Source organism: Lepidochelys kempii, chromosome 11 (genome assembly GCF_965140265.1).
Source record: "Lepidochelys kempii isolate rLepKem1 chromosome 11, rLepKem1.hap2, whole genome shotgun sequence".
NCBI lineage: Eukaryota > Metazoa > Chordata > Testudines > Cheloniidae > Lepidochelys > Lepidochelys kempii.
In genome coordinates this window covers 56,577,308-56,605,261 of record NC_133266.1, presented here as the reverse complement: position 1 = coordinate 56,605,261, position 27,954 = coordinate 56,577,308, and the positions used below count along the sequence as shown (strand labels likewise).

Genomic DNA, 27,954 nt, shown 5'->3' with positions numbered 1-27,954 from the left:
GCCATTGAAAGGTCTGAGGTTGGCAATGGGGGGTGGGGGGAGACTGGATGTCCTCCTGCTGGGTACAACCTGGGGAGCAGTAGCACAAGCTTCCCACACTCCTCCACCAGTGTTACCTCATCCCTGTTCTGTAGGGACTAACTCAGAGGGTGTCTCCAGTCAGTCCTTATGCCTCTTGGGTGCCTGTTGTGGAGACACGTAGCAGTAAGGTGCCCAAGGAACAGCATACACAGGTCCAAGCAACAATAATAAGATTTGCTCATGTAACTGCCAATGCATTAAAAATAAGAAGTACTGTCTCATCCAATCTGCAGGATTCTGAAATGTTACTTCCTTTGGTAAGAGTCTTCTCAAATGTGACTCAAAAAATATCAGATACTTTTTTGCGTTGCTTGTTTGTGATTTCTGTATGTAACAAAAACTATCCTCTTTTTGCTGTACTGAGAACCAAGAGCACAATTTCATTAGTACAAGCTAAGTGAAAATTACTTGACTGTTCATTTCTGTCACTGGAAAATGTCTTCTCCCACCTTAAATAAACCTCTCTGCCATAGGTGTTTTGAGGGAACAGTGTCTGAAATGCAGTTCTTGTGTTAGTTTCATAACTGTGTGTTAGTTTTTATATGTTTACAGACTGGTAAATTTGTTGTTTCTTTCTAGTCATCAACGGTCACACACCATGTTTGCGGCTGTTGCTGGAAGTTGCAGACAACCCTGATGTGACAGATGCCAAAGGACAGTATGTTTTTTTTTGTTTTGATACAGTACTGTGATATGAATGACAGCTCCATAAATTGCTCACAGCATCGGTACTTATACTGTATACAATACTTCTACTGTATATAGTACTGTATACATCTCCTGCACCACTCCAATTTTTCCTCATAGAATTTGACAAACCTTACAAAGTACACATTCAGTTGATCAAAGCATGGAATAAACATTAGCAAGGGGGAAACATTATTTATTAATTTTAGATTCTACCTCAATCTTTATGCAATTCTTCTGAGATGTTTAAGGCTAAATTCAGTTAAAGGTTAAATCCAGTTAAAAATGGATCAGTTTCTGAGCTGTTTCTAGGGAGATTCTCACCCCTCCCAAAACATTGATATCTTAGGACATACTTGGCCTTTTGGGACAGCGAATTTGAACAGAGTATTAATTGAATGTGACACTTAAATTGGAGTTGATGTACATGATGATGGTTTTCACTTCTCATTAAAGGTAGTTACGGAGGGAGGATGCAAGTATATTCTAAATGTGGAAATTTTGAATAGCTTTGAAATTTCACCTGGGAAAACACAGACAGATGAATGCCATGTTTTTAAAGGGCATCAGTTTCAGTCCCTGAACCATCACCTTAAAGCAAAAGGAGAATAAATCCCGTTTTGAAAAGAAGTGGAAGAAATATTGCTCCAGTGTCTGGCTGAGGGATGATCGGTGCAAATGAGATACTGAATGCAATTGGCTTTCCCTCCCTTATTAAACAATTCTGCCCAGGATTTTTTAAAGAATTTAAAAATTACATAAATAGTTACCTTAATAATTAGAGGGGGTGATTACACAAGTGAGCTTCATGGTTTATCATGAAGCTGATATTCTGCTGCGGGCTGCTGATAATCAAGAGTTATTAAAGAACAAATTTTTAACATGGACTGGCTTGAACAATGCTGCAATATAAACTGCCTACAAATCAGATATGTGTTTCTCTGTTAATAATGATTTTGTTGGTTGCATTGCTTAACAATAAAATTGGACAAACAGTACCTTAATTTGGGTTATGTAGATGAATATAGGGCATGAAGATGTTGGTAGAGAAAGGAAGTGTGGGGAAAATGGCAGGAATTCCTGGTGCCCCTGATCCCCAAAGGATAAGTTAAAAGTGGAAAAATGCCATGTGTTCTTAAAGCTGTGATTAACTTCTTATTTTCTAGAACCCCACTGATGCTAGCTGTGGCATATGGGCACATTGATGCTGTTTCCTTGTTACTTGAAAAAGAAGCATCTGTAGATGCAGCCGATCTCCTGGGATGCACAGCTTTACATCGAGGGGTGACTATTTAATTTTATGACCCTTAACTATGCATATTAACTTGATGGTTATGGCTTTTCTTTTATGAACAAAGGGGTATTAAACTGAGAGATGATTGTAAATAACTGAAAATATTGGGAAGGCTGGGTTAAAGAAGTATGTAATAAGTTTTGAGTGGGAGGCAATGAGATTTGGGGTAGATATAATCTCTTCTCGGAGTAAGCTCCTCAGTCAAGATGTAGTTGCTGAGAGAGCTGATAGGGTTACATGTAAATATGGCCATGTCGTGAACAGTTTTCCAAAAGAGTCCTGGAAATATCTGTATAAAATAGAGACCATTGCATAAATCTTCTGTTCCATACTGATAACAATACATGAACATGATTAAAATACTGTACGAGATAAGCAAATCAATGTCAGAGGCGGCAGATGTGATCGTAGTAGCTGGATTACTGCAGCAGCTTTCTAAAATATTTGATATTTTTGGTAGTATTGTTATTGCTCCTCCCTCACCCTTTCTTCCCTAGTATTTGTGGTTTCATTCTTGATTGACCCCCATTCAGTAAGACTCAAAGAGGATCTTTAGTACTCAGGCACTCAGGGGAGCAAGTAGCTTCTCACCAATTTCCTGGACCCCAACCTTTCCACCCAGTATTCAAAAGATACATCATGTATCTCACATATCCTTTGCCACAGCACTGACACTATATCAACCTGCTGATTCACTTCTTTGTTATCAGATTATGACTGGGCATGAGGAATGCGTTCAAATGCTGTTGGAACAAGAAGTATCTATCTTGTGTAAAGACTCCAGAGGCAGGACACCTCTACATTATGCAGCAGCTCATGGTCATGCCACTTGGCTGAGTGAATTACTGCAGATGGCACTGTCAGAAGAGGACTGTAGTTTCAAAGATAATCAAGGTTATACACCATTGCACTGGGCTTGTTATAATGGTAAGATTTTCTCTTTTTATACCTTTTGCCAAACTCAACTGTGGGTTTAGTGTTAGGAAGTAGAATAGTAAAATAGCTAGCAGCATAAAAAGTTTGAGATGTAGATTCTCTCCTTTTGCCTTTTGAAGATGTAGCAAGAAATTGCATCAATTATCCTTCAAGTCAGAAGGCAGGGAGATACCAGCAAAACAGCAACCTTGCTTCAGGGTCAGCCACTAGGTGCATGCCTCAATCATGATGCACACTGGAGCCATCCTTTGGAGGCTGGGCATGAAATCTGGCATAACTCCCAGTGACATCACTGAGGCGAGGATTCCATCCTACTAGAGCCACCTCCTGTACACTGGTGCATGAGACTATCCCCCCCGTTACTGTAATACGCACAGTACAACAGGCTGGCATTAGTGTCTTCTCATTAGGGTGGTTTGAGACTGTAAGTCGAACACTAAGTTTCTGAGTACAGAGTGATAGATGGCTGACCAACTCTGAAGATCTAAAAGACACTTTTGCAGAGTGTCATAGCACAATGTGAAAACACAAGAGACCTTTTTTTTTAAAAAAAAAAACAACAGCGTCCAAATGAGAGATCGGTCTAGTTCGCAGCACCTCAAAAAGTATCTCATGCTCCTTAAGAAGCATAAGTTCTCATGCATAAGAACTTACGTATGCAGTACAGCCTAGCTTATTTCAGAAGCTAAAATGCAGTGCACATGTGACCTTAATATGAAAATGAGCTATTCTCCTGCTGTTTATAACAATAAATCATCTGATCTCTTGTAGGTAATGAAAACTGCATAGAGGTACTATTGGAACAGAAATATTTCCGCAAATTTAATGGTAACAACTTCTCTCCATTGCACTGTGCTGTGTAAGTAGAAGTATCAATATTAAATCTGGCTCTTTTGCTTTAGGATGTATCCAGAAAATGAGTAGTATGAAAACAATAAAGTTATCTGGGTGTAGAGATAATAGTACTAGCAAATGATTTTTAGATCCGATGATGATGTCCATACATATCCTTGTGGTGAAAAACTGGTGCTATCAAGAGCCATATAAATTACTGCCGTTTTGAGTGAGTTTGTTACAAGTTTCATCTAATGGCCTGAAGCTGCACTCTCATGATTACAGGGCAAGCTGCACCTCTGTTCCCTTTCTGGCCTGAGTGCAGCATTAGAGAAAAAAGGATTTAAAACAAGTTTACAGAAATATTTACCTTACCTCAAGTTCAACCATCCCCTAATGGTGACCTAAGCGGGCTTCGCTTGCTGATCAACCCCCAGCAGGCTCCTGGCGCTGAGGCTGGTTTCAGTCTGATTCCCTTGAGCGCTCTCTCCCCCAAGAGAGAGCATCCCTCTTTAAACCCTGCTACAGTTCTTTGTTCTTCTGTTTTGCCAGGTTCTGGCCATTCCTGGCCATAACCAGTTTTTGTAGGTTGGCTGAAGACGGAGGCAGAATCATCAAAATTCTGGCATTGTGCCTTAACACTCGGAAGTGTTAATAGATGGCTGCCTTGAGCCATTCTTCTTCTTCCTACCTGCATTTAAGACAGACTTCTATTCGTACATATTCATACAGTAAACATCCCAATAAGCAGGCAAACATACACTGTCAGTAAATTACCACAGGCCAGCTCCAAATCTGCCTGTCACACTCAGAAAAAATTAGCTCAATTTAGGGCAAAGCATATGCAGTATTTCGGGAGAATGTGCTTTTTGAGTGGGGTAAGCCAGCAGAAAAATCAATAAGAATTACAGAATCAAACACAAACATTCATGATTCCTGCTGAGGTTTAGAATTACTGACTTATGAACTCTTCATTCTACTGGTAGTATAATTATCTTCTCCCAGAAATAACTGATGTGCGGATCCTATATAAAAACCCACTTAAAATAAAAACTGGCTGAAACTTGATACATAAAATCTGAACCCCAAATGGTCACTTTTTTAAAAAAAGATGGTCTCCTTCTCCCCAGTAGAGCAATCCGGAGCCAGGGACCAAAACTCAACAAGCTCTTCTTTGGGTTTAAGATAATAGAGGTCATTGTCATCCATAAAATGACAGCATTTATATAGAAATAGTGGCTTGACTAAAAGGTTACTAAAAAGTGACTGTATTCTATGAAAAAATAGTTTTTTATATTAACTATAAAGTGACATATGCTGAATGTAATAATTACAGTTAATATTTTTAAACATTAAAGACTTCATTGAATTAAGTTTAGATTAAACTGGATTAAGTTTAGAAGTGTGTGCAACAAGAGTGATGTAGTGGTGGGAGTCTGCTATAGACCATCGGACCAGGGGGATGAGGTAGATGAGGCTTTCTTCCGGCAGCTCACGGAAGCTACTAGATCGCATGCCCTGATTCTCATGGGTGACTTTAATTTTCCTGATATCTGCTGGGAGAGCAATACAGCGGTGCATAGACAATCCAGGAAGTTTTTGGAAAGCGTAGGGGACAATTTCCTGGCACAAGTGCTAGAGGAGCCAACTGGGGGGGGCGCTTTTCTTGACCTGCTGCTCACAAACCGGGTAGAATTAGTGGGGGAAGCAAAAGTGGATGGGAATCTGGGAGGCAGTGACCATGAGTTGGTTGAGTTCAGGATCCTGACGCAGGGAAGAAAGGTAAGCAGCAGGATACGGACCCTGGACTTCAGGAAAGCAGACTTCGACTCCCTCAGGGAACAGATGGCCAGGATCCCCTGGGGGACTAACTTGAAGGGGAAAGGAGTCCAGGAGAGCTGGCTGTATTTCAAGGAATCCCTGTTGAGGTTACAGGGACAAACCATCCCGATGAGTCGAAAGAATAGTAAATATGGCAGGCGACCAGCTTGGCTTAATGGTGAAATCCTAGCGGATCTTAAACATAAAAAAGAAGCTTACAAGAAGTGGAAGGTTGGACATATGACCAGGGAAGAGTATAAAAATATTGCTCGGGCATGTAGGAATGATATCAGGAGGGCCAAATCGAACCTGGAGCTGCAGCTAGCCAGAGATGTTAAGAGTAACAAGAAGGGTTTCTTCAGGTATGTTGGCAACAAGAAGAAAGCCAAGGAAAGTGTGGGCCTCTTACTGAATGAGGGAGGCAACCTAGTGACAGAGGATGTGGAAAAAGCTAATGTACTCAATGCTTTTTTTGCCTCTGTTTTCACTAACAAGGTCAGCTCCCAGACTGCTGCGCAGGGCATCACAAAATGTGGAAGAGATGGCCAGCCCTCTGTGCAGATAGAGGTGGTTAGGGACTATTTAGAAAAGCTGGATGTGCACAAGTCCATGGGGCCGGACGAGTTGCATCCGAGAGTGCTGAAGGAATTGGCGGCTGTGATTGCAGAGCCATTGGCCATTATCCTTGAAAACTCGTGGCGAACCGGGAAAGTCCCGGATGACTGGAAAAAGGCTAATGTAGTGCCCATCTTTAAAAAAGGGAAGAAGGAGGATCCTGGGAACTACAGGCCAGTCAGCCTCACCTCAGTCCCTGGAAAAATCATGGAGCAGGTCCTCAAAGAATCAATTCTGAAGCACTTGCATGAGAGGAAAGTGATCAGGAACAGCCAGCATGGATTCACCAAGGGAAGGTCATGCCTGACTAATCTAATCGCCTTTTATGATGAGATTACTGGTTCTGTGGATGAAGGGAAAGCAGTGGATGTATTGTTTCTTGACTTTAGCAAAGCTTTTGACACAGTCTCCCACAGTATACTTGTCAGCAAGTTAAGGAAGTATGGGCTGGATGAATGCACTATAAGGTGGGTAGAAAGCTGGCTAGATTGTCGGGCTCAACGGGTAGTGATCAATGGCTCCATGTCTAGTTGGCAGCCGGTATCAAGTGGAGTGCCCCAAGGGTCGGTCCTGGGGCCGGTTTTGTTCAATATCTTCATAAATGATCTGGAGGATGGTGTGGATTGCACTCTCAACAAATTTGCGGATGATACTAAACTGGGAGGAGTGGTAGATACGCTGGAGGGGAGGGATAGGATACAGAAGGACCTAGACAAATTGGAGGATTGGGCCAAAAGAAATCTGATGAGGTTCAATAAGGATAAGTGCAGGGTCCTGCACTTAGGATGGAAGAACCCAATGCACAGCTACAGACTAGGGACCGAATGGCTAGGCAGCAGTTCTGCGGAAAAGGACCTAGGGGTGACAGTGGACGAGAAGTTGGATATGAGTCAGCAGTGTGCCCTTGTTGCCAAGAAGGCCAATGGCATTTTGGGATGTATAAGTAGGGGCATAACGAGCAGATCGAGGGACGTGATCATTCCCCTTTATTCGACATTGGTGAGGCCTCATCTGGAGTACTGTGTCCAGTTTTGGGCCCCACACTACAAGAAGGATGTGGATAAATTGGAGAGGTCCAGCGAAGGGCAACAAAAATTATTAGGGGTCTGAAACACATGACTTATGAGGAGAGGCTGAGGGAGCTGGGATTGTTTAGCCTGCAGAAGAGAAGAATGAGGGGGGATTTGATAGCTGCTTTCAACTACCTGAAAGGGGGTTCCAAAGAGGATGGCTCTAGACTGTTCTCAATGGTAGCAGATGACAGAACAAGGAGTAATGGTCTCAAGTTGCAGTGGGGGAGGTTTAGATTGGATATTAGGAAAAACTTTTTCACTAAGAGGGTGGTGAAACACTGGAATGCGTTACCTAGGGAGGTGGTAGAATCTCCTTCCTTAGAGGTTTTTAAGGTCAGGCTTGACAAAGCCCTGGCTGGGATGATTTAACTGGGAATTGGTCCTGCTTCGAGCAGGGGGTTGGACTAGATGACCTTCTGGGGTCCCTTCCAACCCTGATATTCTATGATTCTATGAAGACTAAGGGGATAACATTCTTCTCAGCTTAAAGGCCTGTTGGATCCATGAGACAAACTGCTTGGTGTTGCAATGTTTTGCCAAATACAGACCGCCATTTCTCTCCTCTCGCCCCCTCCCCCCCAACCTCTCAACTCCTTGGAAATTGTGAGACCTTTTGAACACTTTAAATGTTTTAAAAAAGTTACTTTCACTTAAGCCCACACATATGAGCATTGCCTAGGCTCAGATATGTGATTTAAGTTTAAAGTAATTTAAAGGGTTTTAAGAAGTTTTGGGGAGTTCACTCAGAGCCACTAGTTCAAATTTACTTCTGAGAAGGATTCCCTAAAGCCATTTTAAACCTTGACAAGTGTTCCAGTTGAATATGAAGGTGTGTATTTGGTTTTTGTTTTGTTTTGCTTTAAGGTTTAATCAGTGCATTGAACTTTCAGCTTGTTTTGTGTTGGCAGAGCTCCGTTGAAAGTATTGGCTGTGCGCAGCCATTGCAGGACCAGTGCCTATTTTTCTTTTGTGATTCAAATCCAAAATAGTAGCTGCAATTTGTTTGTAATGGAGCTACACTGATTTATAGCAGCTGGGATCAGGGCCATATTTTTAAAGCAAAAATTAATTGGGACACATTACAAATATACAGAAAGGAATACTAATGTACTGTCAGTTGGGGAAGGGAGTGAAGTGTGTATGGCAGAGTGGAAAACAGTTAGATTTTTTTCCTTTTAAAGAATTGTTCTTTCCTTTATAGGATAAATGATCATGAAAATTGTGCTTCACTGCTCATTGGGGCCATAGATGCCAGCATTGTCAACTGTAAAGATGACAAAGGAAGGTAAGAGTTCAGTTTCTTGAATAGAATGCATTTCACCTTCATAAATCAGTCTAAGATCATAATTTTTGCTTTGTGCAACTAATCTACATCTGGACTAAAATTTGTCAGACCAGCTCCTGATGACACAGAAGTTGAACTTTAACAAAGGAAGTGGTGATTCACTTCTAGAGAGGATATTAATTATTTTACATTGCTACCAAAATAAATATTACTTTGTTTTCTTTAAAATGCCCAGGGCTTAGGGCTGTTCACCAGAACCCAGTATGGTGGTAGTTAGGCTTTATTTTACCCCCTCTTCTTAGATTGCTGTTTATGGTTAAAAGAAAATAGTAGACTCCAGTTTGGGGCAAATAAAAAAGCTGAGTTAATTCCTAGTTGTAAAACATAAAAATTGTAAGCTAAGAGTGCACTTGATGGGGGTTATGAAATAAGAATAGAACTATATATGTGTCCTCACATAGGCCTTGATTAAGCAAAAGCATTTAAGCACATTCAGTTTTGCAGGACCATAATTAGTAAGATTGAAAAGTATTTAACTTCTGAAAGCACTCTTATTAAACAAAATACACTGCTGACTCTGAATGACAGTTGGGGTCAACTGGGTCATGTACATATCCAAATCTTTAATTTATTTGGGGCAGTGAGAATCTCCTCAGTGTATTTTTGTGTGTGATGGGTTTGGTCACAGAGACCCCCTTGGGACTGCCACCTGATGTGCTGAAATTACCTCTGAGCCTGTTTTCCCTGATGGCTTAGATTCCAGCACCCTGCCTTGTTGAGCCAGACACACTAGCCTGCTGCAACACAGACCCGGGTCTGAACCACACCCCCAAAGCTGCAGGCTTTAACTGAAAACCACTCAGCAGATTACTTATCTCCAGCACCCAGACACCCAGTTCCCAATGGGATCCAAACCCCAGATAAATCCATTTTACTCTGTATAAAGCTTATACAGGGTAAACTCATGAATTGTTCGCCCTCTATAACACTGATAAAGAGATATGCACAGCTGTTTGTTCCCCCAGGTATTAATCACTTACTCTGGGTTTGTTAATAAACGAAAGTGATTTTATTAAGTATAAAAAGTAGGATTCAAGTGGTTTCAAGTAATAACAGACAGAACAAAGTAAGCTACCAAGCAAAATAAAACAAAACATGCAAGTCTAAGCCTAATACATTAAGAAACTGAATACAGGTAAATCTCACCCTCAGAGGTGTTCCAATAAGCTTTTTTCACAGACTAGACTCCTTCTTTGTCTGGGCCCAATCCTTTCCCCTGGTACAGTCCTTGTTAGTTCCAGCTCAGGTGGTAACTAGGGGATTTCTCATGACTGGCAGCCCCCTTTTTTCTGTTCCATCCCCTTTTATGGCTCTGGCTCAAGGCGGGAGTCTTTTGTCTTTCTGGGTCCTGACCCCTCCTTCTAAATGGAAAAGGTTTAAGATGGATTCTAGTATCATGTGACATGGACTCATGTCACTGTAACACCTCATTTCAGAGTAACAGCTGTGTTAGTCTGTATTCGCAAAAAGAAAAGGAGTACTTGTGGCACCTTAGAGACTAACCAATTTATTTGAGCATGAGCTTTCGTGAGCTACAGCTCACTTCATCGGATGCATGCCGTGGAAACTGCAGCAGACTTTATTTATACACAGAGAATATGAAAAAATACCTCCTCCCACCCCACAGTCCTACAGCAGGACAGTGGGGTGGGAGGAGGTATTTTTTCATATTCTCTGTGTATAAATAAAGTCTGCTGCAGTTTCCACGGCATGCATCCGATGAAGTGAGCTGTAGCTCACGAAAGCTCATGCTCAAATAAATTGGTTAGTCTCTAAGGTGCCACAAGTACTCCTTTTCTTTTTGTAAGACCTCATTCTTCATTACCTAGGTCAGTACACAGGAAGGCTTGCAAATAAATAAACCCATTCACAACCAATTGTCCTAGTTAATAGCAGCCATCAAGATCCTAAGCCACCATTAATGGCCCACACTTTGCATAATTACAGTAGGACCTCAGAGTAATACTTCATATTTCTCGCTTCAGATACAAGAATGATACAGTCATACAAATATGATGAACACACTCTGTAGATTTCAGAGTAACAGCCGTGTTAGTCTGTATTCGCAAAAAGAAAAGGAGTACTTGTGGCACCTTAGAGACTAACCAATTTAGAGACTAACCAATTTATTTGAGCATGAGCTTTCGTGAGCTACAGCTCACTTCATCGGGAAGTGAGCTGTAGCTCACGAAAGCTCATGCTCAAATAAATTGGTTAGTCTCTAAGGTGCCACAAGTACTCCTTTTCTTTTTACTCTGTAGATTATAAGCTTTGTAATGATATCTTACAAGAGACCTTTTGCATAAAGCATATTCCAGTTACATTATATTCACACTAATTAGCATATTTCCATAAAATATATGGAGTGCAACATCACACTACATATTTATTTAGTTTTGTTAAAGTTGTATAATAATTGAATTGCTGCCCATTGCATGCTCTGGTTACCCTTACAACAAATAAAATGGTGGTCATGTAATTAAAATTAAATACCTCACTCTCAAAGTTCTCCAGATAACAATAAAGCTAAAAAGCAAAACAAAACAAGAACACCCAATCATCAGACACTGCTGGAAACAACTCCTGCCCCCCCAATTTTCTTTTCCCCAAATGTCTTAGTCTTATCATGTGGAGACAGAGAACCCATCCTTAGAGTTGTGGGAGCCTCTCAAAATTAACATAAGCTACAAACCTTATAAAATCACCGCTACGCTCTACAGTAATGTTGTCAAACATTATGGGTTACAGTACTGTTACTGCAGTATTCAGGTCATTACTGTAAGTAGAATACTGTAGCATTTTTTTAATAATGGGAAGGCCAGATCCAAATTTTCCTTACATTTTATCTACATCACAAGCTTATTCAAAAAATCAGGAATAATAGGGAGGACTGCTAGTTTTTTCCATTGTGCAGTACGTTCTGTTAAGTTAAACATCCTGTTTTTATGAGCTTGTCCACAACTCGATCAACCTGATGCTTGCCGGTTTTAGACTTTTCATTGTACAAACACTGAGGATGCAACTGTTACCTTTATTGCTTATAGGAGAGTAGCATCCTAACTTGCCTTGTTGAGAGTTTTGAGTTTCAAGTTTCATAGGAAAAAAGCTTCAAAACTTCTTGTATTGTTCTGCTTAAGGCTACAAGGAACAACAATATTGTAATTCTTTATAGATCATTTAATATCTTAAAGCTATGATCATGCTGTTTTTTCTCTTAGAACTCCACTGCATGCGGCAGCCTTTGCCGATCATGTGGAATGCTTGCAGCTTCTTTTAAATCACAATGCACTGGTAAATGCTGCAGATAATTCAGGGAAAACACCACTTATGATGGCAGCTGAAAATGGACATGCAGGTGCAGTAGGTAGGTACCTACTTGCTTCTGTAAATCGTGAAAGAAAATGAAGGCTACTGTACTTACCCATCCAAGTGCTTTATCATTTTACCCCCCCTTTGGGGATTATTATTAAAATACAAAGAGATACTAAGAGTACATACCTAAATGTGTGTCCATCTATTTTATATAAGGGTAAAAGGAAATTTGCTTCATATTTTTAAAAAGTCTCGTGTTTATTGCACCCAGAATTCTTATGTCCGTTGTTTTTACTTCACTTTGCAAATAGTTTCAATAATGGATAAACCATGCCCATTTTTCTGCCAAGTCGTGTAGCGTGTGATTAAAAAGTGCTCTTGGTATTCATTCCTTCATTTTTTTTATTTCCCTGATTCTACAGGGCAATAGAATCTCCTTCTAGCAGAGTAATCTTTTGTAGTTAAATTATTAAAAGGTGTGTATTTTGAAGCACAAAATACTGTTTTGAATGGGCAACTGTAAGTTGAGTCTGGACTTATTTTTTCTAAAAACCCTATAGCAACTGTTAACTGATACTTTCTCTCCAGGCTTGACTGCGTGGCCCACATCGTGGATTGCTACACCCATTATCTCCCCCAAAGATATGAGTCAGCAGAACCCACTTAAACCTTTCAAAGCAGGATCCACAGTTGTTAACTGGGTGGACTGTTTCAGGCCAAAACTGCCATTCTGATGCTGCAGATTTCATCAGTCAAATTAAAATACATACAGTATTAGAATACATTTGAACTGACAGTTTTGGGTAAAATGAACATTTAATTAACAGTTTTCCATTTTCAACCAGCTGTTAGCTTTGGTTTGATTGCTGATTAACTGCACAAATTACAATTCGTTCATTGATAATTTTTCCTCCACATTTGTATGGTTTATATAGAATAAGGCTCTATTTCACCATGTTCAGTACTGTGTGCACACATGGGGACTGGAGTTAATTTTCTCCTTTGCAGTTTGCATGTGCATCAATCGGTAGTACTTATCCCATGGTATTTGTTTCTGTATTTCAGATTTTTTGGTGAACAGTGCCAAGGCTGATCTGACTGTAAAGGATAAGGACTTGAATACACCCTTGCACTTGGCTAGCAGTAAAGTATGTTAAGGAACTTTGTAGACTACCTGCATGCGCACACACACAGACTCGCATTATGTATATTATATATGTGTGCATTGAAGAGGTATTTAAAACAAGGTGTTGGCAGTGTATTGAAGACATTCATCTCTCAGGCCAATTAAATCCTGAGTGCAATGAAGCTGTGATATACACTGACTTGGGCAGGGAAAGAGGAGGGAGGAAATGTAGTAGAGTTGACTTGCTCTTCAGCCTATCCAGCAAGGTTACAGTAATTTGAGAGGCAAGACAAATATAGGCTGCTGTATCTTACTACTTTTGAGATACTGGTAACAGGAATAAGGAAATATTTCTAATGTGAAGAAGCTATGAGACCAAAGGAGAACTTACTGAATAGTCTCACTGTAGTGCAGTATAATACAGATTTACATAATCTCTCGGATTTCTGTGGAAAGGGACACAAATTTCCCGTTCAAGATGATGCCAAGATCTTAAAAAAGTTGAGGCAGAGATCAGGTTTGGACCTGGTTTTCTTTTCCAGGCTCTGTGTCCACGTATTTAGTAACCTCAGTAGGCTTCACCTCCTCTCTCCCCTCTCTCCTCCTATTCTGCTGCTGCTATTACCTGGCTTAGCAAGAAAGAAATGCCCTCATTCCCTTAACAGGTTTTTCTTTTTCAATTGCACCTTTTAATAGATGGGAGTCTAGTAGTGATCAAGTTTGTTCAAGGCCTCTTTGCTGTACCCCCTGCCCCCAAATTTTTTTTATAAAGATACATCAGCTATATTTATTTGTTAGCATATCATATCAGCTGTTTACTATGGTACTTTTGGTGCTGGACCACCTTCAAGGAATGGATACCTGTGCTAGACACCTATACCCCAAAATCCCAACCCTGCAACTTGTTCTGCCCAGGCTGACCCTTGCACTCATGCAGAAGAAGTTGCAGAATTGTGGCCCAATTCTGCATTGTTTAATAAAATCTTTGGACAGTTTAATTGTCAGTAGTGCCCTTATCATACAGGGGGAAAATACTTCTTCAGCTATTTAATTGAAAAAAATTATTTAAAGTTTCTTTGCCTAATTAAAATGCATAAGCAATCAGGCATTTAAAGGTCAAAGAAGTACTATTACTAGTGCTAAATATTGCTTATTTATTTAAAAAAATATTCACAATCAGTTAACTGCTCTTTCAAAAGATCACTGCTATTTCATGAAGACATGGATTCAAATTCAGCTTAAAGTAGGGTCTATATTTATAAGGCATGCAGTGTTTTAAAGGAAAAAAAGCCACAATTGGCACATTTGGATTACTTAAAATTCACCCAGTAATAATGGTAGGGATTGCACTGTGTGTCTCCTGGCCTTTGAAATGCATCAAGTATGCACCCTTTTATAAACTCAGAAGCATGTTTGTAATTCTAAATGCATTTTTAAATTTGGATTTGTATTTTTTATTTATGTTGCCCCAATTTTAAAACCCTCTGCAGATTAACATTTATTTATTTTTCTTTTTAATATTAGGGTCATGAAAAATGTGCCTTGTTAATACTGGACAAGATCCAAGAACAGAGCCTTATTAATGCAAAAAATAATGCATTGCAGACGTAAGTAAATGCTGAAATAATTTTACTATTTATTCTCTTGTGCTTTTATGTATTGTTTTTACCAGAAAATTCAGATTTGGAATTTCAAATTATCGTTACTTAGATTTTTCATAAGTGTGTAATTAAAAAAATAATAACTGTAAAATGTTTCATTGTGGTAGAGTATCTGAAAACTGTTGAATTTTGGAATATCTTGAGGAATATAATCAGCTATACTTAGTCCTGTGGAGCATGTAGTATAAGGTGTTTCTGTGAAGATCAGCTGCTTTAGTCTTTTAAAAACAAATATAGGTTTTCCAGTCAATAAAGCAGAAATCTTAGCCTGTTGTGTTGAATATGACTCCTAATGTCTTAATAAATAAATAAATAAATAAATATTATCCCTTGCAGATTAAACAAAGTAAGTTAAAGAAGAGCAACACTTTTTTTTCCTGCTATGGTCTTTAGGAAAGTACTAGGGTCTGATCCACACATTGTCGGGCCACACCAAAAGAAAGATACGAGGCAGTGGATGTGGCTTAATTAGGCTGCAACTTTGTTCACTTAAAATATCTGGAAGTACCCAGCCATAAATTGTACAGTGCAGGTCATCATCAGTTCCTTAATCACTTCCACATAATCCCCAGCCAGGTTGCACCTCGCCTCCTTTCCTCATATGAGGGCTAAAGGGGGGGGCTAGAAAAGGAGGAGAGTTGGCTACCCACTGTACCAGACGTAGGAGCCCCTAACCCTCCTCCTTCAGCTCCCTTAAGGGATGCTTTCCTTCTGATCCTTTTCCAATTCATTTTATGCAATATCTGTAACCCTTCCATTGGTTCCACTGAACATCTGTCATGCATTTTATATACTAAATTGTGACATTATAACCTAATCTCCCAACCTTGCTCCACCTCACGGGGTCCCAAACCTACTGTGGGAAAGGCCAAAAAAAAAAAAAAAAAAACACCTCACCCTGTCTTGACCAACCTGGTGGTAAGGGAAAAATTCCTTTCTAGCCCCCAAGGAAAGAAGGGCAACTAGTGTAATGCCCACAATGGGTCCTGAAGAAATGTGGTCCTTTTTCAGATTTTATGGATGAGAGGATGGGTGCTCCTGGCTCGATCTGATGAAGGAAGGCTAGCAATAACTTTTTATTCTTCTTCGAGTAGAGTCCCTGTGGGTGCGCCAATTCACATGCGAAGCTGTTTGGTAGCAGTGCCCATTTGGCCTATGTGTGCACCACACACATTTAGGCTATATGGGGCTGCGCAGGCGAACTGCCCTCAGTTCCTTCTCAATCACCTACTGCAGGGTCTACTGCAGTGGTTCTCAATCTATTTACCATTGTGGGCCACATCCAATACTACCTGTATAGCCCTGAGAATGTCACATGGCCCTTAGCTGTGTGCTGAATGGGCTGTAAGTTGAGAACCACTGGTCTACTGTGTGTCTGTTCTCTTTAGTATTCAGCAGTTAGTTAGTTAGCTAGTTAGTATATAGGTAGCTATTTTATATGGTTTATAGTTCTTGGAACAGCTGTCCCCCCCCCTTTTTTTTTTCCTTTGCCTTAGGAAAAAATGTCATTCATAGATATAGTTAGAGATTTCAACTATTTAGGAAATCATGTTTTTGTTCTTTTGCTTGGGTCCCAGGGATTTAAAAGGTGCTTCTCCTGCAGTGAGGTTGTCCTTATCAGTGACATTCATTCTCAGAGCCTCTGCTGTTTGGGAGATGCTCATATACCCAGTAAGTGCAAGATCTACACTTACTTCAAGGGTAGATTCTGAAACAATAGGAGGAGGATGCTCCTAGCGATGCAACAAGCCTTAAGACCATCTTCAGATCCAGGGGCAGAGGACCTCTCTGTGCATAGGCCTCCCAGTATGACTACATCAACCTCTCGGACACCAGAGGCCGCTAGAGATGTAGGCAGTATCATGGCACTGATTCCATCCATGGCGCCAAAGACCTCACCAAAGGTAGCCTCAACATCTGTCTCTACACAGAAAGATGTAAAGAGTAAATCTCTGAGAAAGTCTCAGTCACCAGCATGTGCTTCGGAGAATAGCAGAAAAGCTCCAGTTCCCCTCAGAGGAGGTCCAGGACTCACAACACAAGCTTTTGGACATCCTACAGCGTAAGGAGTCTAGTCAAATAGCACTCCCAGTGAATGAGGCCATACTAGAACCAGCAAGAACTGAATGGCACATACCAGTTAGGTGTGCTCCTACACCTAAGAGGATGGAAAAGCGGTATTTTTGTCCCAGCAAAGGAAGTGGAGTTCTTGTTGTCCGACCCTGCCTCAGACTCCCTAGTCATCCAAACAGCCACAAAAAGGTCCAGCCAACAGCTCCCAAGGGCAACCTGTGCAGATAAGGAAGTCAAATGTTGAGGGGAGAAAAGTGTTTAATTCCATCAGCCTCCAATTTAGAATTACCAACTACCAGGACTTTCTGGCAAAATATTCTAAGTTCCTGAATTTTAAAGGCATGTTACCCCAGGAGGACAGGGCTCAATTTCAAGCCCTTATTGATGAGGAAAGATTAGTGGCAAGAACCTCATTACAGGCTTCAGTCAACACTGCCAATATTGCTTCAAGAGCTACAGTGATGTGCTGAGAATTTTAGCTACATTTTTGGGGTTCCAGGGAGGTACAGAACACTAGTCTTTTGAATAAGTCAGTGTTTTCAACCAGAAGATAGACAAGTCGTTGCACTCACTAAAAGACTCCAGGGCAATCCTCCATTCCCAGGGTGTATATAGACCAGCCCTGAAGAGGAAGTACCATAAGCAGTCTTACAAGCTGAGGTCTTTACCAGTGCTCTTATGAGCTACCTTGCAAACAGCAGAAGGTGCAAAAATAGACTGCCTCATCCACCTTTACTACAGCTACCTGGTCTCCACCACCTGTCCCTCCCCATCAGCCAAAAGATACTTTTGATGGGACACTTGGGAGCTACGAACTAATGTTGATGCCATCTCCACCCAATTACGAGATCTCCTTTGGTGGACACATAGCACAATTTTCCCACATCTGGGGGCAATAACAAAGGATACGTGGGTGCTAGATATCGTCCATTCTGGCTATTCCATTGGCTCCCAAACCTGCCAAAATTTCTTTCCCTGTCTCTCTTCAGAGACCATTCTCATGAGGAGATCCTACATTAGGAGTAAAATTTCTCCTCCAGTGGGGAGCAAGGAAAAGCAAAATCAAGGAAAAGGGTTTTATTCCAAATATGAGAAGGGTGGAGACCCATTCTCAACTTGCAGCAACTCAATATATTTATTTGCAAACTAAACTTCTGCATGGTTAGATTGGCATCAATAATACCATCCGTGGATAAAGACATATGGTTCATAGCTCTCAATATGAAAGATTTGTACTTTGACACTGATATTCACCCTTCGCACAGAAGATTCCTCAGATGTCTGGTGGGTCCCGACCACTGTCAATACAGGCTACTTTGGTTTGGTCTAGCAGCTGCATCCAGGGTCTTCACAAAAGTGTTTTCCATAACAGCAGCACAACTCAGATAGGACGATTCCACCATCTTCCTGTATCTAGACGACTGGCTTCTGAAGGGCAGGACATGTCCAAAACTCATGGCACTGACCTCATTGCTACTTTGTCTCCTAGCATCACTGGGAACCTTTGTGAACATGGAAAAGTCTGCTGTGACTTTGACACAGACTACAGATTTCATAGGAGTGACCTTAGACTCAGTCAGAGCAAGAGCTTATCTCCCTATGGACAGATTGTAAGCCATGGGCAGCCTGACCGGTCAAGTTATGCACATGCTTGGACATCAGTCTGGATTTGTTTAACGCTGCTGGGTTGCTTGGAGTCATGTACTTAAGTAACTCCATTTGCCAGACTCTGACTCCTTGCCTGCAGGCTTGGCTTCGAACAGCATATATACTGAGCAAACACAGGATAAACATGGTAGTGACAATTCCCACCTTGATTATCATACACATTGTAAGGAGAGTGGTCACTTTAGATAAGCTATTACCAGCAGGAGAGTGGGGTGGGGGGAGGTATTTTTTCATGCTTTGTGTGTATAAAAAGATCTTCTACACGTTCCACAGTATGCATCCGATGAAGTGAGCTGTAGCTCACGAAAGCTTATGCTCGAATAAATTGGTTAGTCTCTAAGGTGCCACAAGTACTCCTTTTCTTTTTGCGACTACAGACTAACACGGCTGTTACTCTGAAACCTGTCATTATGCAAGGCACTGCATTTAGCCGTATGGAGTGGAAATCTATCAACTGCATGAAAAAACTTGTACAGATACAGACAGACATCATCTTCCTTTCCAAATGCAAACAGATGGACATCGTACCAAAAGGACTGAAGGTAAAAAATCCATTACAATCTACATACCACACAGACTATGCTGACAGCTTGTGCCACACGCTCTCAAAGAAACTGCGGAACCACCTGATCAACATCCTCTACAGCAAACAGAGAAAGATAAAGAATGAGCTCTCAAAAATGGATACTCTCAGAAAAAAACCAACCTTCCACACAAACTTCCTCGTGGCTGGACTTTACTAAAACTAGACAAGCCATTTACAACACACACTTTGCTTCTCTACAAAAGAAAAAGGACACTAAACTTTCTAAACTACTGCATGCCACAAGGGGCCACAGCAATGGTTCCCTCAACCCACCCAGCAATATTGTTAACCTATCCAACTATACTCTTAGCCCAACAGAAGCAGCTGTCCTATCTCTGGGCCTCTCCTTCTGCCCCTCCACCCCCACGAACATGATACAGTTCTGTGGTGACCTAGAATCCTATTTTCGACGTCTCCGACTCAAGGAATATTTCCAACATACCTCTGAACAACATACTAATCCACAGAGACCTCCCTACCAACACTACAAAAAGAAGGATTCTAGGTGGACTCCTCCTGAAGGTCGAGACAGCAGACTGGACTTCTACATAGAGTGCTTCCGCCGACGTGCACGGGCTGAAATTGTGGAAAAGCAGCATCACTTGCCCCATAACCTCAGCCATGCGGAACACAATACCATCCACAGCCTCAGAAACAACTCTGACATCATAATCAAAAAGGCTGACAAAGGAGGTGCTGTTGTCATCATGAATAGGTCGGAATATGAACAAGAGGCTGCTCGGCAGCTCTCCAACACCACTTTCTACAAGCCATTACCCTCTGATCCCACTGAGAGTTACCAAAAGAAACTACAACATTTGCTCATGAAACTCCCTGAAAAAGCAGAAGATCAAATCCGCACAGACACACCCCTGGAACCCCGACCTGGGATATTCTATCTACTACCCAAGATCCATAAACCTGGAAATCCTGGGCGCCCCATCATCTCAGGCACTGGCACCCTGACAGCAGGATTGTCTGGCTATGTAGACTCCCTCCTCAGGCCCTACGCTACCAGCACTCCCAGCTACCTTCGAGACACCACTGACTTCCTGAGGAAACTACAATCCATCGGTGATCTTCCTGATAACACCATCCTGGCCACTATGGATGTAGAAGCCCTCTACACCAACATTCCACACAAAGATGGACTACAAGCCGTCAAGAACACTATACCCGATAATGTCACGGCTAACCTGGTGGCTGAACTTTGTGACTTTGTCCTTACCCATAACTATTTTACATTTGGGGACAATGTATACCTTCAAATCAGCGGCACTGCTATGGGTACCCGCATGGCCCCACAGTATGCCAACATTTTTATGGCTGACTTAGAACAACGCTTCCTCAGCTCTCGTCCCCTAACGCCCCTAGTCTACTTGCGCTATATTGATGACATCTTCATCATCTGGACCCATGGAAAAGAAGCCCTTGAGGAATTCCACCATGATTTCAACAATTTCCATCCCACCATCAACCTCAGCCTGGTCCAGTCCACACAAGAGATCCACTTCCTGGACACTACAGTGCTAATAAACGATGGTCACATAAACACCACCCTATACTGGAAACCTACTGACCGCTATTCCTACCTACATGCCTCCAGCTTTCACCCTGACCATACCACACGATCCATCGTCTACAGCCAAGCTTTGCGATACAACCGCATTTGCTCCAACCCCTCAGACAGAGACAAACACCTACAAGATCTCTATCAAGCATTCTTACAACTACAATACCCACCTGCGGAAGTGAAGAAACAGATTGATAGAGCCAGAAGAGTTCCCAGAAGTCACCTATGTCAAAGTTTGACTCAGACTCACAATTTATCAGACCACTCTGTTTTATTAGCAAAGCTGCTCTGCTAATACATTTAGAAGTGAGCCCCCCGAGTGGGGCTTGTGTCTTTTAATTTATACAGTTTTTTGGAGAACAAGTTACAGACAAAAGAAGAAAAAGATTTTAGTCACCACCCTTCGAGATCCTTTAACAGCTTCCAGTTAACTAATTGCCCTTCACACCTTCCATTCTGATGCCTGCTTCTTAGACGTGCTGGCTCTATCTTAATTGCTTCTCCATTCAAAAGCTAACTGTCCCTACGTGTGCTCCCTCAGATACTTTGTAACATGTTTTGGCATGCCCTCTCATATACAATGTATCCAGCATGTCCCCATATACAATGTTATACTTCCACACCTACTACAGGACAGGCCTAACAAAGAAAATAACAGAACGCCACTAGCCGTCACCTTCATCCCCCAACTAAAACCCCTCCAACACATTATTAAGGATCTACAACCTATCCTGAAGGATGTCCCAACACTCTCACAAATCTTGGGAGACAGGCCAGTCCTTGCCTTCAGACAGCCCCCTAACCTGAAGCAAATACTCACCAGCAACCACATACCACACAACAGAACCAGTAACCCAGGAACCTATCCTTGCAACAAAGCCCGTTGCCAACTGTGCCCACATATCTATTCAGGGGACACCATCACAGGGCCTAATAACATCAGCCACACTATCAGAGGCTCGTTCACCTGCACATCCACCAACGTGATATATGCCATCATGTGCCAGCAATGCCCCTCTGCCACGTACATTGGTCAAACTGGACAGTCTCTACGTAAAAGAATAAATGGACACAAATCAGATGTCAAGAATTATAACATTCATAAACCAGTCGGAGAATACTTCAATCTCTCTGGTCACATGATTACAGACATGAAAGTTGCGATATTACAACAAAAAAGCTTCAAATCCAGACTCCAGCGAGAGACTGTTGAATTGGAATTCATTTGCAAATTGGATACAATTAACTTAGGCTTGAATAGAGACTGGGAGTGGCTAAGTCATTATGCAAGGTAACCTATTTCCCCTTGTTTTTTCCTACCGCTGCCCCTCCTCAGACGTTCTTGTTAAACCCTGGATTTGTGCTGGAATTGGCCCACCTTGATTATTATACACATTGTAAAGAGAGTGGTCACTTTAGATAAGCTATTACCAACAGGAGAATGGGTTTGTGTGGGGGGGGGGAAGAGGGGAGAAAACCTGGATTTGTGCTGGAAATGGCCCAACTTGATTATCATGCACATTGTAAGGAGAGTGATCACTTTAGATAAGCTATTACCAGCAGGAGAGTGGGGTGGGGGGAGGTATTTTTTCATGCTTTGTGTGTATAAAAAGATCTTCTACACTTTCCACAACATGCATCCGATGAAGTGAGCTGTAGCTCACGAAAGCTTATGCTCAGATAAATTGGTTAGTCTCTAAGGTGCCACAAGTACTCCTTTTCTTTTTGTGAATACAGACAAACACGGCTGTTACTCTGAAACACTACAATAAGGGCCTCTCTGACTTGCTGGAAAGATCTTGCACAAGTGTGCATGAGCATTCCTTTTCTATCCCCCACACCCAACAGGACAATAATCATAGATACCTCTTTGTTAGTTTGGAGGCTCACATAGACGGTCACACTTGGATGCCCTCGGAAACCAGGATACACGTTCATCTCCTGGAGCTCAGAGCAGTCCAAGAAGCACGCAAGCCATTCTTACCATTAATCTAGTCTCACCACATTCTCATGTCAGACAACGTGACAACCGTATTCTACATAAATGAACAGGGAGATGCGAGATCCATTCCCCTGTGTGTAAATGCTTATGGAACTGGTGTATCAAGAACCATATTACCCTATCAGCAGAGTACTCCTAGGAACCAAGAATGGGCTCGCAAATAGCCTCAGCAGGCACTTTGCCACTGACCATGAGTGGAAGTTTCACAGCTCAGTGGTGAACTGCTTCTTCACTCAGTGAGGAATTCCCTACCCAGATCTGTTCGCCTCCCAGACTAACAGGAAGTGCATCAAATACTGTTCCGGGGAGCTCAGAGACAGTTCTCCAGAGGTGACAATACAGCAAATTGTACAGGCCCAGACCAGTAAGGGGTTCTGTCACTGCCCACGCTGTAATCTGTGACTCATGGTTTTTGAATGTTTGGGGTCGGCAATGCTGCACATAATGATTCACCCATTTATCTAAGGGTAGGATGAAGACCTGTCTTGTAGACTGAGGGGTTGATTTGCTCCCACTGACAAGAGAGCAGGTGTGGAAGGCTGATGGAGGCTTCACCCCTGGAGAAGAGGTGAAAACACCACAGTCCAACTCCAGGGGGAGAGAAGGGATGCTTTGATTACCAATTGGGATGTATTGCAACAGTGCTGAGTAGCTTCTCTCCACACCCTGGTACTTCAATAGTGACAGGGCCTAGCAACAAAATGTATAAATGATTCTGGCATCCTGCCAGAATTTTCCTGCAGAACCCAAAGGAGAGAAAGTGAAATAGTGAATTTTTATCTTAGCTAAACTAAGATATTCTATTTTAGCCAAACTGAAGATGGGACAAAGAAAAGCCATTTCGCTAGACTGAGGTTAATTCCCCTGCCAAATATCAAAGGTCTGCTGCAAACAAGGGAGGTGTGAGAGCTTTTCAAGTAAATATTTTATAATGAAAAGTGTTATGCATGAGTAGTGCTCACAGACCCCGGTTGTCGGCAGGCAGGATAGAACCTGGGACCTCTGGAGCTTAGTGCATGAGCTTCTACTGTATGAGCTAAAAACCAACTGGCTTTTTAACTCTAAGTGGCCTCTGCCATTTGATGGTATAGAACACCACACCCTGGTTACACATGCACGATATACAGGGTCACTATCAGTTCCCCTTCTATCTATCTATACACACACATATATGTGCATGCACGTACAGAAAGAGCGTGTGTGTGCATTCTTGTGTGTATGTAAAAACAAGATGTTTTATAGATGTTGAATTTAAATTTTACGTTTAAAAGATGTGATGCTATTTAAAATCTATCTGGAATATAATACTGAGGATCCAGAAAAGCAACTGAACATGCTCTTACGTGTTACTTAACCGGATGTGTCAAATACTTGAATCTAGAGTGTTATGTTTTGTAGACCTCTCCATATTGCTGCACGAAATGGCCTAAAGATGGTGGTTGAGGAGTTGCTGGCCAAGGGGGCGTGCGTACTAGCAGTAGATGAAAATGGTAAGTGAAACAATACAATCTGACAGTCTTAAGAAGAGCACCTAAGGTGATTTTTACAAATGACCAAAGAAATAGACCTGAAAACTGGTTAATTAGACAACACTGATGCCTATATTCCTTTGTAAATAAGATTTTCAGTTGTATAAGCACCCAAACAAGGATACTACTTCTGTATGTTTTATAGTAAACACTGCAGACATCACAACAGTCTCTTTAATGTTAATTTTGCATGTGCTGTCAACAACTAGTCTTTCTTTAACCCCTGGGTGCAATGGTGGTTTGAATTTTCTAAACATGCGAAAGGCAAGAGAAAATTCTGACTCCTTGCTCTAGAGTTAAGGATTATACATCTCATCAGAGCATGTTTAATGATTAGGAGAAAAAACATCAGCAATTGTTTGTTTGTACCCCCAATTCATTCTGAGATCAAAGTTAGTAATCAAATTTTCTGACCAAATCTGACAAGCTAACAAATTATTACCACCCTGTAGTAAGTGTGAATATAGTGTGAGACATGTTCAATTGGTGACTAAACTTGAAAATATTTGTTTCAGACCTCTATGAAATACTTTTTCTAAACACAAAGTATCTGTAAGGGAAAATCAAAACTCTGTTTTTATGGTATTTTGAACCTTTTAACCTTTAAAATTCCTTCTTTCCTGAAATAAGCTGGTTTCTCTTACACCACTGACTCAATGGCATTTAAGTATTTGATGTAACAGTTCTGTGCCTCAGTTTCTCTACCTGTAAAGTGGGAATAATATTTTTTACCCATCACAGTAAGACACTTTGAGATCTATGGATGAAAAACACTATAAAAGTGATTAATCTTATTTGCCAAATTATACTAGTCAGACTGCATGAATTAATTCTGTTGAAGTCATCTGGATCTAAATCGTGGATAGGATTTGGTCCCAAGTAAATGCATTTGTAAGAAGAATGTCTATTACACCAAAACTAAAATACCATGTTTTATTACAAAGAAAACCTGTGGAGCACTGGTGAATGAATTTTGCCTGACCCAAAATGTAGCACTAATTATGATAATAAAATGTATTTACTAAATGTAATTACCTGCTTCTTACAGGTATTGGAATTAACAGTTTCTGCATATTTCACAGAATTAAGCAATTATACTAATATCATTAGATAACTAAAGATTTTTTGTTTGCCACAGTCCCATTTATTATAGCATGCAATCTTCTACATCCCCTCCAACTGATCGGGGAGGAGCAGAAGGTTTCTAAACTATTTAATCTTACTGCTTAATTTTTTCTTTTTATTACCCTTCACCTCACCCTTATGCTTTTAGTGAGTGGCTACCGTTATGGTACCTGACTGTAGCTGAATGCAAAGACATATCGCTTTTCTCAATGCAACTGATTTGCCACTCTGTCTATTTGCTGTTAGAACATTCTGAAGAGCAGTGCTGACAGGATACTATTCCCAGGATCCAACCATTTCCATGGCTTGAAAAACTTCCACCAAACTGATGATCTCAAGGTCATTGCTGAATCTGAGTCTCCTAAAGAGCACTGTTACTACAATTTCAGGCTGGCCCTGTTTTTCTCTTTTAATAAAGCAATCTACAGAGATTGTTTTTGTTCAGCAATCTAAACATTCTTTATGTAAAAAAAAAAGAAAAAAAATTAATTGAATGGAATTATGCCCGAGCTTTCACTGTTTGCCAGGTTCCCAGCTTCCTGAAAAAGTGTACTTGAAGTATCTATTATAGGACTACAAACAAGAACCCAATTAATTAATAGCATTTGGCAGCTGATTAAAAATAAATAGCGTCTCACTTACTGTATCAAAAGTTGTACCTAGAGCTTGATGAATACAAACATTTTCTTCAAATATTCTCTCAAACGTAAAAGTGAATTTGCCTAAGCCACTTTCTACAAACTTATGAGCTATCAAGTTTTATCAGTTTTCACTTTTCAGGCTCTAGGATTTGCATTAGATGCGGTATGTTTTGTATGAGATAGTACATCTCTTGAAGTGGCCAACGGATGGGGCTCTGAAAATCTTTTGCCAGGGTTTGGGATAGAAAGAAGTAAATGAACCAAATATGGATCTAACTCCACACACTTTACAACTAATACAAAACCAATTACATTTGTGCGACTATAAAGAGTGAAGATTAAATTTAAACTCTTCACCCAGGCAGTACATCTGACAGCACTGTAATGATGAATGATGTCTTGGACAAGGCTTTGCTGTCCTGAAAGGAAAAGGTTCAGATTTTCCTAATCCTCCTCATCTACCTCTCACTGAGGGATTTCAAGACAACCTCCAAATTATAAAAATGTCACACTTATCCAATCATAGAACAAAACTAGTACCATGTGATCATAACTAATCACCACAGTTCAAATTTCTTATCTCCAAAATACTTGTAATGGACTGTTTATTATCATCCTTAGAAATTTTAAAGCAACAGCAACCAAACCAAAGCACAAAAACATATCTGAGTAACTAATGAATACATCTGAGGAAGTCATGATCTGTTCTTGGACATAGTACCCAAAGAAAGAGAGGTTAAATTAATCAATTACTATTACTACTAATCATTATTAGCTGGAAATTATTTGCTCGGCTGTAGTTGTATATGAAACGCACTGAGGGTATGTCTTCACTGCAGAATTAACTTGCGTGATTGGCACTCAAGTGTAAGAACTATGGTTGGCCAAACTCAGGTGTGAATGGCCACACTGCAAAGCCATACCTGAGGATATCCATTTGGCCGCATCCACGGTGGTGCTGTACTGTACTTGTGTGAGCTGGTAGGAGCATCCCATGGTTCTTAGTGGTGCAGTAAGCTTAGCTACTCTGATTCCGAATGAATTGTCGGAGAACTTGTTTGTCCTTCTGGGCATACAGAGGGAATTGTGGGAAGGCATGGGACTTGAGTGATTTAGCCAGTGTCCTCACTGCAAAGATTAGCAACCCACTTGTAAGCAAAACCCATCCTTTTAAAGCTTTTTGTGTGTAGATGAGAGCTGGGGTACAAACATCCAAATAGGAGCCCAAGTTAACTCTGCAATGAAAATTGGGTGATTGGCTGCCATTAGAGGTTTCCCAGTTCTTCATTTCACCAAGCCCTTATTACATTTACTTAATTTTTAAAAATATATTGCATGCTTCCTGAATAAACCATTCTTCTCTGAACAGGAAGGTAAATTTTGGATAATAATCTATACAGTCATACTTACTGTAAATATCATATATCGGGGGGAGGTGTCTAGTCCCTTTCTCTGATAACTTAATTCCTAGATAAATTACTCTCTAAAATACTCAATATTATAAAATCTTTTAAAAATTCATTAATGCAGAACCAATATTTTTTATCTAATGTACATTTATCTTCAACTGAAGGTCATTGTTCTCAGAATGTGATTTGTTCATATGAACTGAAGTGGAAATCAACTTCAGTTCATAGTGCCATATGCTTATTTATGTTGTCGTTTTGCAATCATATTGTCTGTGTTGTGGAACTGTGTTTACCAAATGTTTTTATTCATTTTGTGAAGGCTGTATGCTGCCTGAGTTTTAAAATAGTGCTTTTTGTGGTCATTAGCTTAAACACTCCATAAATTGTGTATTTTCCCAGCATGCCTAATTTAAAATAAGTAACACGTTCTCTTGCCTGGCATGATTGTAACTAAACATACATCTCCTTATTATGAAGTCATCTAGAGATGTATTTGAGGAATGCTCATTTCCCTTCTCAGTACCCCCAGTACTAACCATTGCCTTGTCTGCATTTGTGCCCAG

At 40.9% G+C, this 27,954-nt stretch overlaps 1 protein-coding gene and 1 long non-coding RNA gene across 11 annotated transcripts in view; one reads left to right on the top strand and one right to left on the bottom strand.

Annotated features, from left to right (window-relative positions):
- Positions 1-27,954, bottom strand: part of LOC140895769 (uncharacterized) — a 45,191-nt gene that overhangs the window by 8,040 nt on the left and 9,197 nt on the right. The gene's annotated exons all lie outside the window — the stretch shown is intronic.
- ANKRD44 (ankyrin repeat domain 44) overlaps positions 1-27,954 on the top strand; it is a 215,684-nt gene that overhangs the window by 182,708 nt on the left and 5,022 nt on the right. For 7 of the 10 annotated variants that reach the window (XM_073306276.1, XM_073306275.1, XM_073306269.1 and 4 more), the window contains 9 exons: positions 661-739; positions 1,935-2,052; positions 2,773-2,989; positions 3,770-3,857; positions 8,543-8,626; positions 11,905-12,050; positions 13,064-13,146; positions 14,649-14,731; positions 24,086-24,177. In XM_073306276.1, coding sequence (XP_073162377.1) covers positions 661-739; positions 1,935-2,052; positions 2,773-2,989; positions 3,770-3,857; positions 8,543-8,626; positions 11,905-12,050; positions 13,064-13,146; positions 14,649-14,731; positions 24,086-24,177 — 990 coding nt within the window. The other 3 variants (XM_073306271.1, XM_073306273.1, XM_073306274.1) reach the window with 3 other exon arrangements.